Source organism: Schistocerca nitens, chromosome 6, assembly GCF_023898315.1.
Source record: "Schistocerca nitens isolate TAMUIC-IGC-003100 chromosome 6, iqSchNite1.1, whole genome shotgun sequence".
Classification (NCBI taxonomy): Eukaryota; Metazoa; Arthropoda; class Insecta; order Orthoptera; family Acrididae; genus Schistocerca; species Schistocerca nitens.
The window spans coordinates 316,079,720-316,092,906 of NC_064619.1; the positions used below are offsets into that span (position 1 = coordinate 316,079,720).

At 44.0% G+C, this 13,187-nt stretch overlaps 1 protein-coding gene across 2 annotated transcripts in view; it reads left to right on the forward strand.

Annotated features, from left to right (window-relative positions):
• Positions 1 to 13,187, forward strand: part of LOC126262449 (aspartate aminotransferase, mitochondrial) — a 79,188-nt gene that overhangs the window by 59,267 nt on the left and 6,734 nt on the right. For both annotated transcript variants that reach the window (XR_007546732.1, XM_049959102.1), the window contains exon 8: positions 6,129 to 6,279. Coding sequence is in view for 1 of the 2 variants with exons in the window: in XM_049959102.1 (XP_049815059.1) it covers positions 6,129 to 6,279 (151 nt within the window). In the remaining variant the exon portion in view is untranslated. The remainder of the gene's footprint in view (positions 1 to 6,128; positions 6,280 to 13,187) is intronic.

The window sequence follows — 13,187 nt, forward strand, 5'->3', positions numbered from 1 at the left end:
GATAGACACACAAACATACATACAAAATTCAAGCTTTCGCAACTAACAGTTGCTTCATCAGGAAAGAGGGAAGGAGAGGGAAAGACGAAAGGATGTGGCTTTTAAGGGAGAGGGTAAGGAGTCATTCCAATCCCGGGAGCGGAAAGACTTACCTTAGGGGGGAAAAAAAGGACAGGTATACACTCGTGCACTGCCCCCCCCCCCCACACACACACTCACACACACACATCCATCCGCACATACACAGACACAAGCAGACATTTGTAAAGGCCATTATTTCAATTTTATATACATTTTAGTTTAACAATTTGTCTGAAAAACTTGTAGAATTAAGAGTACTCACGGAAATTGAATTTACTTCTCAAGTTTGTGGATCTCTGATAGACTGGAGAGACAATTGAACTAGTCATTGAAGAAAAGAAATGATCAGAGATATTTTGTTACAAATCACTCTGAAATTCTGCCCTTGGAAACACAGTTATGAACTTGTGTAAGGAAAGATGTCAAAAGACATTGAACTGGTTTACTGTTGGTTGCTCAGTTGCATCTACCTCCTGCATGTTTGCCAAGCTTGGGAATCTTTATTTTGGCTCCCTATTTCCCTTTGCACAGTTTACAAAGGCACACTTAATATTCACATGAAAGTTTGTCCTGTAGCTTTGAATTCATTGTCATCTGGGCATAATTACCGAGGCTGCAGCTAAGCCATGGTTCCACAGTATCCTTTCTTCCAGCAGTGCTAGTCCAGAAAAGTACATGGGAAAACTCTAGTGAAGTTTGGAAGGTACATAAAGTACTGGTGGAAGTAAAGCTGCGAGGGCAGATTGTGAGTGTTGCTTAAGATAGTTCTGTCGGTAGAGCACTTGCCCATGAAAGGCAAAGGTCCCCAATTAGGGTCCCGGTCCGACACAGTTTTAATGTGCCGGGATGCTTCAAATCAGTGTAAACTGTGCCATATGGTGACAATTCATTCAGTTTGTGAATCAAAACCAAAGGTGGCTTTTCAGTTGTATAAAAGATACGAGGGTTGGAACTTTAATAGTGCCAACTATTTATTTACAGCTTGTGCAAAATACATACGTATCTCAAAGTTTTACTGACCTTCAAAGTAGTCACCAGCATTGTGTATAACCCGCTGCCAGCAATGTCGAAGTCGTAGGATACTTTTGGCAGTGCCAGTTGTGTTGACAGTTTGAGCGGCGCGCCAACTATTTATTTACAGCTTGTGCAAAATACATACGTATCTCAAAGTTTTACTGACCTTCAAAGTAGTCACCAGCATTGTGTATAACCCGCTGCCAGCAATGTCGAAGTCGTAGGATACTTTTGGCAGTGCCAGTTGTGTTGACAGTTTGAGCGGCGCGGCTATTGCCCGATGAATTTGTAGCAGTTCTGAAGCAAATGCTGTGAAGTGTTTCCTTCAGTTTAGAAATAAAGTTGAACTCGCAAGGTCTTAGGTCAGGGGAGTGCAGCAGGTGTTAGAGCACTTAGCACCCCATCAGTCAAACAAATCAATAACAGCTTGTACTGTACGTGCTTGAGCATTGTCCTGCAAAATGGTCAGGTTCTGCAGAAAGTGTCATCACTTCTGTCTCCAAGCTGGTCGTAGGTTGTGTTCCAAAAATGAACAGCATAGAGACACAAGTGATGACACTTTCTGCAATCAAATTGTGATCCCCTGGAAGAAGTGTGAAACACCACATTTTTCTGCATGAACTACTGCGAGACATGCAAGAAGAGAGTCGGTGACATTCTGGGAAGTACTGGCAGGGATGTGGAGCCATGCCAACTCCAGTGCCTTTGAGCAACTGCACCATGTTTCTCGTTTGAGGATCCATGGCGTGAACAGGCTGAATGAGGTGGTCCCACAGGTTCTTGATTACGTTTAAATACGGGCAGCTTAGTGACCAGAGAAGTGTAGTAAACACATTTTGGTGCTCTTTGGACCATACATACACTGTGAGCTGTGTGGTAGATGCCATCATTTTGAGGAAAAAAACAAACTTCATGTAGGTGTGGACATGGTCCCCAAGGACAGATGCATACTTGTGCTGATCCATTGTGCATTCCAAAATATCACTCTGAAATGCTGTGAAAACATTACCCAAACCATAACACTTCCTCCTCTGGCCTGGACCCTTTGCTTTCAGATGTTTCACACTGTATACACAAATGCCCATCTGTCCGATGGAGCATGAAATGTGGTTCATCTGAAAAGGCCATCTGTCGCCACTCAGTGGATGTCTTGTTGCAGTAAAGCATGCAAATTCCAGCCTTCATCACTGATGAACAGCAGTCTGCTTGGGTGCATGAACTAGGTGCCTGCTGCAAAGACCCATATCCAACAACTTTTGCTGAATGGTCATTGAGGGGACACATTTGTTAGTCCTTTGCTTTAGTCTGGGTAGTCAGTTCCTCAACAGTTGTATGTCTATTCGCCCATAAACATCTCTGCGGCTGTCGTTCACACATCATCTATTGCTCATGGTGCACCACAGTTGCTTTGGCACTAGTTTAGGATAGTGCCATTTTGCATGCATGGTACACTTTAATCATGGTGACACACAAATTTTACAGACTTATCCGTTTTGGAAATGCTTTCACCCTTGGCTCAAAAGCCAATGATCATGACCATTTAGACATAATATAAATGACATCTCGTTGAATCAAGTGTACCGCTGGTGGTCTGCATTTTTCTAACACAATATTTCGAGATCGTACCTTGGCATCTTCGTCAGGTGCTTCCTGTGACTGAACGACAGACTGACCATGACCCGTATTTTTGTCTGAAAGGTGTCTGACGTTCCCTAAGCCGTCTGTTCCTGTTGTGACCGTGTCGGTTGGTCGCTAGATGTTCCATCTTCCGTCTTCACCCACTTCTGCTGTTTTCCAAGGTGGCGGCTGTTTCATGGGGTACCTTACTAGGTCCGCACCCACAAGGTGCATTCCTAGCACTGTCGACAGACTGTGTTTGCTGTTGGTGACCGTTCAGACTTTCTCCAGTGCCCCTGTCATTCTCCTGGTCTTGTGTTTTCTTCAGTTGTGTTTGTAATAGGTCCAAAGCCGCGTTCCACACCGTGTTGAGTTGGTATCCAGCTTCCCGGTTTATCAAGTTCTCTCATCTTGATTTCGATAGATTCAGTTATGACGCTATCCCAAAATTTGGGGGTCTGAGATAAGATCCTGGATTTATCATAATTCATGGTGTGCTCAAGTTCCAAGCAATTTTCTGCTAATGGCCCTGATGGTCTGGCGAATGTAAGACATACCACATTCACATGGTATATGGTAGGTACTAGGTTTTCTCAATCCCAGATCATCCTTAACCATTCCAAGAAGCACCCTGATCATGTTTGGTGGGCAGAATTCACTCTTGATATTGTGCTTTTTCAGTATTCTGCTGATCTTGGGAGATATTGGTCCTGCATACAGTAGAAAGGCTACCCTCCTGGTCTCTTCATCTTGTTCTTCTTCCTCAGTATCAGGTTGCCTGGAGAGATGTAGCATCTTGCAGATATCCCTTGTTGAGTATCCGTTGTCTGCGAACACTTGCTGTAGTTGTTATAACTCTACTGCCAAGCTGTCTTAGTCTGACAATGTTTTGGCTTGGTGAAAAAGTGTTTTCAGCACCCCAGTCTTCTGTGCCGGATGATGGCAGCTGTCAGCCTGTAGGTAAATTCGGTTTGTGAAGGTGTTCTATACACACTATGGCCTAATGTGCAGTCTGTCTTTCTTCCATCAGGACATCCAGGAAAGGAAGTTGACCATTATTTTCTAGTTCAATTGTGAACTTAATGCTGGGGTATCTCGAGTTCAGATGGTCAAGAAACTCTGTGCAGTTTTTCCCAACCTTTGATTTGAGGATGAGGCACTTACGACTGCTGCCTACTAGCCAACCTATTTCTTTAGGTACCTTGATGACGTTTGTCATCTGGCCACAGGATCGGGAAAAACTGCAGAGTTTCTTGACCACCTGAACTTGAGATACCCCAGCATTAAGTTCACAATGGAACTAGAAAATAATGGTCAACTTCCTTTCCTGGATATCCTGGTAAAAAGGAAGACAGACTGCACATTAGGTCATAGTATGTATAGAATACCTTCACACACTGACTTATACCTACAGGCGGACAGCTGCCGTCATCCAGCACAGAAGAATGGGGTGCTGGAACACTTGGTCACCAAGCCAATACACTGTCAGACTAAGACAGCTTGGCAGTAGAGTTAGAACACCTACAGCAAATGTTTGCAGACAACAGATACTCAACAAGGGACATCTGAGAGGCATTACATCCCTCCAGACGACCTGATACTGAGGGAGAAGAACCAGAAGAGGAGACCAGGAGGATAGCCTTACTACTGTATGCAGCACCAATATCTGCTAAGATTAGCAGAATACTGAAAAAGCAAAATATCTTGAGTGTGTTCTGCCCATCAAACAAGATCAGGGCGCTTCTTGGAATACTTAAGGATGATCTGGTGTTGAGAAAACCTAGTACTTACCATATACCATGTGAATGTGGTGTGTCTTACTTTCGCCAGACCATCAGGGCCATTGACAAAAGATGTAAAGAGCATCAAAGGCATATCAGGCTATGACAAGCCACTAAATTGGCAATAGCAGAAAATTGCTTGGAACTTGAGCACACCATGAATTATGATAAATCCGGGATCTTATCTCAGACCCCCAAATTTTGGGATAGCGTCATAACTGAATCTATCGAAATCAAGATGAGAGAACTTGATAAACCGGGAAGCTGGATACCAACTCAGCACGGTGTGGAACCAGGCTTTGGACCTATTACAAAAACAATAGAAGAAAACACAAGACCAGGAGAATGACAGGGGTGCTGGAGAAAGTCTGAACGGTCACCAACAGCAAACGCAGTCTGTCGATGGTGCTGGGAGCGTGCCTGGCGGGCGAGGACTTACTAGGGTACGCTATGAAACAGCTGCCACTGGGGAAAACAGCGGAAGCGGGTGCAGATGGAAGATGGAACATCTGGCGACCAACTGACACGGTCGCAGTGGGAGCGAATGGCTTAGGAAACAAAACTTCCTGGCAGATTAAAACTGTGTGCCGGACCGAGACTTGAACTCGGGACCTTTGCCTTTCACGGGCAAGTGCTCTACCAACTGAGCTACCCAAGCACGACTCACACCCCGTCCTCACAGCTTCACTTCTGCCAGTACCTTGTCTCCTATTTTCCAAACTTTACAGAAGCGTTCCTGCAAACATTGCAAGGAAAAAATCGATTGAATAAAATTTGGAGTTTCAACCTGGAAATCTGAGATCTTGCGATGAAGCAGTTGCCTCCCTGTTTGTGTCAGTGCTGTTGTTAAACACTTTAATATTTGTGAATTTACATTATTAATTCTAAAAGTTCCAACACTCTGCTTAAACTGCTGAAATAATCCAAACTTTACAGATGTGTAGAATGATGTTCCACAAAAGTGATTAAAATTGCAGAGAGATGACACACATGCAGGCTCAATAGTTTCTGTTTGTGTGAAATTTGAAGGCTTGGTTTTACGGTAAGCTTGTATGTGAGTGAACAGCAGCCAAAGTAGAAGCGTGAAAGAAATTGCTAGTATAGAGTCCTGGTATCAAAAAAGCAAAATATCATATGCCATCCCCTTGCTCCCCCCCCCCCCCCCCCTCTCTCTCTCTCTCTCTCTCTCTCTCTCTCTCTCTCTCTCTCTCTCTACTTGTTTTCTTCATAGATTGTGGCTGGGAAATGTGCTCCTCATATGTCTTCTGCAGTTTCATGTTTCATGTAAGATGAGATATCCCTAGCTCTTCCACTTCTCGTTCTTTGTTGTTGTTGATTTTAACAACATTGTCCTGTGTTGATTTTTTGTATATTTATTGTAATTGGCCTCCTGTAATGAATATGTTTGAGTTGTATAAACATAATAAATATTAAGTAACTTAGCAGTTTATGTAGGCTGCTGTGAAGCTGTTGCACCATACTGAAATAAGTTTATGAACCGTAAGCATCTTGTTCCACCCACAGATGAACAATACAGAACAGAGAAAAGACTTGTGTACCATTTCAATGTAATTATTTTTTCATACAGAACCAAATGTGTATCATTTTACAATAATATTTTGGCATTTTTTAAAGGCTGAAGGACGTAAAAGGAATGGCAGACAGAATCATTTCTGTGCGCGCACAGTTGCGGGACAACTTGAAGAAGGAAGGCTCCACCAGGGACTGGTCACACATAACTGACCAGATTGGCATGTTTTGCTTCACAGGCATGAACCCACAACAGGTGAGAAGATTTTAGCATTTCCAGACATGCAAAATTTAAGATGATGCTAACTATTTTACATTTACTGTGTACATAACTTTTTCTTTAGAATCTATACATTCTTTGATTGAACTATGGGGGTTTTGAAGGGTTGTGGTTTCTGCTGAAGAAATGTTACGTAGTATCAGCACGTAAGTAAATACTTGTAGCAGGCTGAATGAAAGTACCTTTAGGCGGACAAGTTAAATCTCTACACAATATTCCTTAGAAGTTGTTGCAAATGGCCAAAGAAAATGTTTCTATAATTAAATCTACATTTATACTCCACAAGCCACCCAACGGTGTGTGGCGGAAGGCACTTTCGTGCCACTGTCATTACCTCCCTTACCTGTTCCAGTCGCGTGTGGTTCGTGGGAAGAACGACTGCCGGAAAGCCTCCGTGCGCGCTCGTTCTCTCTAATTTTACATTCGTGATCTCCTCGGGAGGTATAAGCAGGGGGAAGCAATATATTAGGTACCTCATCCAGCAACGCACCCTCTCGAAACCTGGACAGCAAGCTACACCGCGATACAGAGTGCCTCTCTTGCAGAGTCAGCCACTTGAGTTTGCTAAACATCTCCATAACGCTATCACGCTTACCAAATCACCCTGTGATGAAATGCACCGCCCTTCTTTGGATCTTCTCTCTCCCCTCTGTCAACCTGACCTGGTACAGATCCCACACTGGTGAGCAATACTCAAGTATAGGTGGAACGAGTGTTTTGTAAGCCACCTCCTTTGTTGATGGACTAAATTTTCTAAGGACTCTCCCAATGAATCTCAACCTGGCACCCGCTTTACCAACTGTTAATTTTATATGATCATTCCACTTCAAATTGTTCCACATGCGTACTCCCAGATATTTTACGGAAGTAACTGCTACCAGTGTTTGTTCCGCTATCATACAATAAAGGATCCTTTTTTCTATGTATTCGCAACACATTACATTTGTCTATGTCAAGGGTCAGTTGCCACTCCCTGTGCAGAAATTTGAACTGGAAAGCAAACTTGTAGCTGCAATTCAAAAATTCATTCACCTGTTCATGCCACAAATTTTAGGGCATGAAAGTTCCTGGGCCGATCTTGAACAGCTGACTTGGATAGCTTGTGCATCAGAGCTTGATACAAAAATCTGTGACTAAATAATAGAAAACCCATGAGAATAGGCCAAGTTGTAAAACTGGGTAGCTAATCTCTTGCCTCAAGGTGATTATCATATAGCTTCATTGAAATGTACACCTGATTATTGTAAACAATTAGCAGCATTCAAATTTTCAATCTATTTATTGTTAATCTGACTAGTACTCTGTGTTCTTTTTTTCATTGCAGTTAGTTTGGCCACTAGTTCATGTTGTTATAGGCTTAGTTCTTCCTTCCTGATTATTCATATTTGTTACTACTATTCCAGAGCAGGCTGAATCTATGGTTTTTTCTAGTTCTCTGATTCCTTCTCTTCGTTCTATCTTCTGCATGGAAGCACTTCTTCGTTCTGATGTAACAACACACTGGTCTTGCATTCGGAAGCAAGATGGTTTAAATCCACATCTGACCAACCAGATTTAGATGTAACATGAATTTTCCTAGTTCGCTTAAGACAAATGCTTGGTTGGTTCCTTTGAAAGAGCACGACTGATTCCCTTACCCAGTCTTCCCTAATCCTAAATTTGTATTGTCTCTAATGACCTTGTTGTCCCTTCCAACCTTCTTTCCTTCATTCCAACAGCATGGTTCTTTTGGTTCCCATAGTTCTTTACTTTTATATCATCTGTTGTTCTGCTGTCCATTTTCCGGATAAATGTGCCTAATCACTCACCTTGAAATCCAGGCCATTCTCTTCTGTAGTCGCAGTGTCCTCTTTCAGATCTTAGATTTCCTTCCAGATTATCTCTTCTGCAGTTTGACAGTCACTTCCACCTAAGCAAAACATCTTTTCATGCCCTCCCAATTTCCCCCCTCCCTAAAACATTACATGCTTTTCCTTTGGTTTTGGCAATATATTTAAAAATAAATTTATATGTAATTAGTGTGGGAATAGGTGGTTTTCACAACAAATATGGTACATCTTGTCAACAAATTTTTGAGTGCAGATGCCTCTGGCACTCTAAGCAGCCATTTGCATCACTAGATCCTTAAACTGGCCCTGCTTCTGCCACCCCTCTTGATCACCTCACCCATCGCTGTCCATTATTTCCCCCTATCTGATTCAAACCTGTTGAAAACGTTTTTAGTTGTTGATTGTTCAGCTTCAAAATGTCTCCTGTACAGGTGTTTGAACTAAAATATCGATCAGGGATTCTAAATATGATCGTGGAATTTTGCTTCCCTACAGATTGATTTAATTATCCATTAGTCTTCTAGTAGTTAGGTACACTGAGTAATGATATTTGTATTTAAATTTTTGTTTTGAGCAGCACTGCACTGTAGTAACTTGTGCTTGAATAGCTGATAACTATTCATTTCCACAGACATGTCAGTACTCCAGCTTATGGTTTCACCATCTGAATAGTTACACAAAATGAATTTTTTCCTGCTCATTCTAGTGAGTACACAGAGTGAGGTGGCGCAGTGGCTAGCACACTGGACTCGCAATCGGGAGGACGACGGTTCAATCCCGTCTCCAGCCATCCTGATTTAGGTTTTCTGTGATTTCCCTAAATCGTTTCAGGCAAATGCCGGGATGATTCCTTTGAAAGGGCACGGCCGATTTCCTTCCCAATCCTGAGCTTGCGCTCAGTCTCTAATGACCCCGTTGTTGACGGGACGTTAAACACTAACCACCACCACTCTAGTGAGTACACCTTTGCAAGCCCTTATAAATGAATGGGATGCAGATACCTTTTTGTTAAAATGATTCTTATGCATGTTTGAGGCAAGGCTGCTCCCACTTTTGGACTGGTTATGACTCTCTCTCTCTCTATCTCTCTCTCTCTCTCTCTCTCTCTCTCTCTCCCCTCTCTCTCTCTCTCTCTCCCCCCCCCCCCCTCCCCCCCTTTGCGAATCTGGCTATGCTAGTCCTCATATTTTGATATTTTGTGTTTCAACTTATGTTGACCTAAAGCATGATACTGCAAGGAAAAGGAGAGAATGCCAAAATCATGATACATGGATAATTACTAGAGCTGGTTGCAAAATCCAAATACAAGGGAAGTATGGTATGAGGGGGACCAAATATGAAAGGGATTTTTGTTTCTGAACATCAGTAATTGGTAGAACTGGCCCCGCTCTTCTGCTATGTTTGGGTGGGACTGTTAGAAGTGAGGAGAGCGTGCTTTTAGATATTTCCCACCATTTCATCAGTAACGCTCAAGATTTATGAGCAACAGGTGCACCCCCTCTATTGTGCAATGCATAATCATCAAATTTCTTGCTCGTGAAGGAGTTACAGCAGTGGAAATTTGCCAAAGATTGACTGTACAGTTTGGTAATAAAACATTATCAAGGACGCGCAAGTTTGCCTGGCATAAAAAGTTCAAGGAAGGACAAGAACGTGTGAAAAATCAGCAACGCGATCACTGTCCTCGGACCAATATTACAGAGAAAAAAAATTGTGCGCTTAAAAACATTATTGACAACGATTGACAGGCGATAGTATCAGAAATTGCACAAAGTCGGAATCAGTCACAGGAGTTGTCAAGCAGTCACAAATGACCTACAGCTCCAGGTGGGGTCCCTAAACTTTCGACCAAAAATCAGAAGTTCAGATGTTTGGAGGTCTGTCGGAGGCTTACAGCTAGGTTTGCAGAAGGTGATGCATTTTTGAGTCTGATCATAACCTGTGATGAAACGTGGGTTCACCACTACACTCCAGAATCCAAACAAGCCAGTAAGGAGTGGCGGAGGAAAGGCCAGGCAGCACCCGTGAAATCCAAGACTCTACTGTCTGCTGGCAAGGTTCTTTCAACCCCTTTTTTTTTTTTTATATCAGCGAGGCATTTTTCTGGTTGATTTTTTGCATGAGCGATGCACAATCATTGCTGCTGACTACTGTGAACAAGGTGAAAGTTGCATATTGCTGCAAAGGAAGAGACCAATCGATTCAACAGGTCATCCTCCTCCACAATGCGCGACCCCATACTGCAGCTCTGTCTCCAAGCTACAGGAAATGCACTGGACTAAACTTGATCATCCTCCTTACAGCCTGAAGTTATTGCCCTGCGATTTCCATGTATTCGGACCGCTTAAAGAAGCTCTAAGAGGGCGATGATTGAAGATGACGAGAATGTGGAAGACTTTGTGCACAACTGTCCGGTGACATGACCTAGTTCTTTTTATGAGAGGGCATCAAAAAGCTGCCCATGTCCTGGGACGAATGCATTTCCAGAGCTGGAGACTGTGGAAAGAGTTTTTTCAATAAATGAATTTAAATAAAAAATAAAATCCCATTCATATTTGATTCGCCCTCATAGAAGACCTAAGATGTGATGCAAACACAAGGCAGAGACTAATAAGGAAGCATTGGAGGCTGTCAATGAAAAGAAAGTTCCCCGCAGGGGGTCCACAACTCTTTTGTGGATACGTGTGTAGCGAGCACGGGACCCCGAGCTAATGTGGCCCTCCTTCCTTTCCGGGGTGCATACCTTCCTTTCCCGCATCCTTCCCTATCCCCCATCTTCGCCCCCCCCCTCCCCTCCCCTCACCTCTGGCTCTTTCCTTCCCTTTCTCCCCCTCTGGGAGTATGGTTTGTGCCTACGTCTGGAGAAGGACGCTCGTAAATGTCACACAGTCTTCGCCTTCTCTGCTTGTATGTCGTCATCCTTCCTTTGTCCTTCTCTTTTTGTTACCTCTTCTCTTTACCCTTTTCTCCGCTGCGGCGTTTGAGACCTCTCTTCTTTCCTTTCCCTTTCTTTCTTTTTTCCCTTTCTTTCTTTTTTCCCTTTCTTTCTTTTTTCCCTTTCTTTCTTTTTTCCCTTTCTTTCTTTTTTCCCTTTCTTTCTTTTTTCCCTTTCTTTCTTTTTTCCCTTTCTTTCTTTTTTCCCTTTCTTTCTTTTTTCCCTTTCTTTCTTTTTTCCCTTTCTTTCCTTTTTCCCTTTCTTTCTTTTTTCCCTTTCTTTCTTTTTTCCCTTTCTTTCTTTTTTCCCTTTCTTTCTTTTTTCCCTTTCTTTCTTTTTTCCCTTTCTTCCTTTTTTCCCTTTCTCTTTCTTCCTTTTTTCCCTTTCTCTTTCTTCCTCCCTGTGCGTGTCTGAAGGCCGACCCACGCATTTTTGGCATTTTTGTGCGTAGCCGGTGACAGGGTAACGCGTAATTCCCCGCCCCGGGTAGACGGGTAGGACACGTACGTACCCCCTGGTAACGGCCAGGCCCAGGGAGGGGTGATTACCCGAGCTGATACCTTCCGAAAGTGCCGATTGGTCCCTCCGTCCATTTGTCGGGAGGTGTGACCTGAGGTGTGAACAATCACCTAAGGTGGGAGTGCCCTCAGAGAGGGCCCCCACAAGGGAGGAGCGCACCATCGGAGACGCCGGTAATCATGGGGGGATTCTTCCGCAATGGTTTCCTCACCTTCCAGTATGTCTGCTCACAAGCGTAACGTCACTGAGTCTCAGCCACAGACAGTTCTTCCATCGTTGCCACAGTTCCTTGTTGTTTCTCGGTCTGACGAAGGTCATGACTTCTCCACGGTCAACCCTTTCATTATTCAGAAAGGTGTTGACGCAATTGCAGGTCCTGTAAAGTCTTGTTCCAGATTACGGAATGGCACCTTGTTGTTAGAAACAGTCAGTGCCCTCCAGGCACAAAAATTGCTGCGTACTTCACTGCTCCACACCTTCCCTGTCCGGGCTGAAGCGCACCGCACTTTAAATTCCTCGCGTGGAGTCGTTTATACATGCTCCCTCAATGGATTGTCTGACGAAGAAATTCAGCACTACCTGTCTGACCAGGGCGTAACGGCTGTTCATAGAGTTGTGAAAAGGGTTGACATGAACATAATTCCAACCCGCACTGTCTTCTTAACATTTGACAAAGTTCAACTCCCATCGAAAATCGAAGCAGGCTATGAGATAATTTGCATTCGCCCTTACGTCCCAAACCCTACGCGTTGCTATCGGTGTCAGCGGTTCAATCACACCAGCCAGTCCTGTTCCAATCCGGCCAAATGTGTTAAGTGTGGCAAGGATGCCCATGAGGGTACTTGTCCACCTCCATCCCCTCGCTGCATCAACTGTATGGGTGACCACGCTGCTTCCTCTCAAGATTGCCCCGTTTTTAAAGACGAAAAGCTTATCCAGGAAATCAGAGTGAAGGAAAAGGTGTCTACCTTTGCTGCTCGAAAATTATTCACCAGTTGAGAGACAGGAAAATACAGCACTGTCCTTGCTTCTCCTTGGCCAACAAAGGAGGCGGCCACGCAGACTTGCAACCTCACCTTTAGTGCCACAGTCGTCAGATTGGCCAGTGCAAAGATCGCCCGTTCAACCTCACCACTTTCGCCTGCCCACTCTATGGCTCACCCTTCATCGGGTTCTGCTAAATCTCGAGCCCAAAAGTCAGACACCAAGACTTTGAAAAAAGAGCGTACTCATGAAGATTTTTTACGTACCCCAACTTCACAACCTTCGGTTCCTCCTCCATCTAAACATCATATTTCCAAGAAGACTACTAAGAAACCCAGTTCATCTCCTTCTCCGCCAAGGCGTGTCCCATCTACAGCACCACCTGGCGGAAATCGCCCTCTGCAGTCTTCTGTGTCGCCGAGGCGCACTGCTGGCGGCCGATCAACCGGCCGATCGCTGGTGGCAGGAGCTGCTCCTGAACAACCTATGGATCATGATCTTCTGCCTTCGGCTGAATGCCATTCCATGCTGTCGGTCGCAAGCTCTGAGCAGTCGTTGAGTTGACGGCAACCTTGATCACGTTCCTCCATTTTCTGTTCAACCTATGTTCATTATCC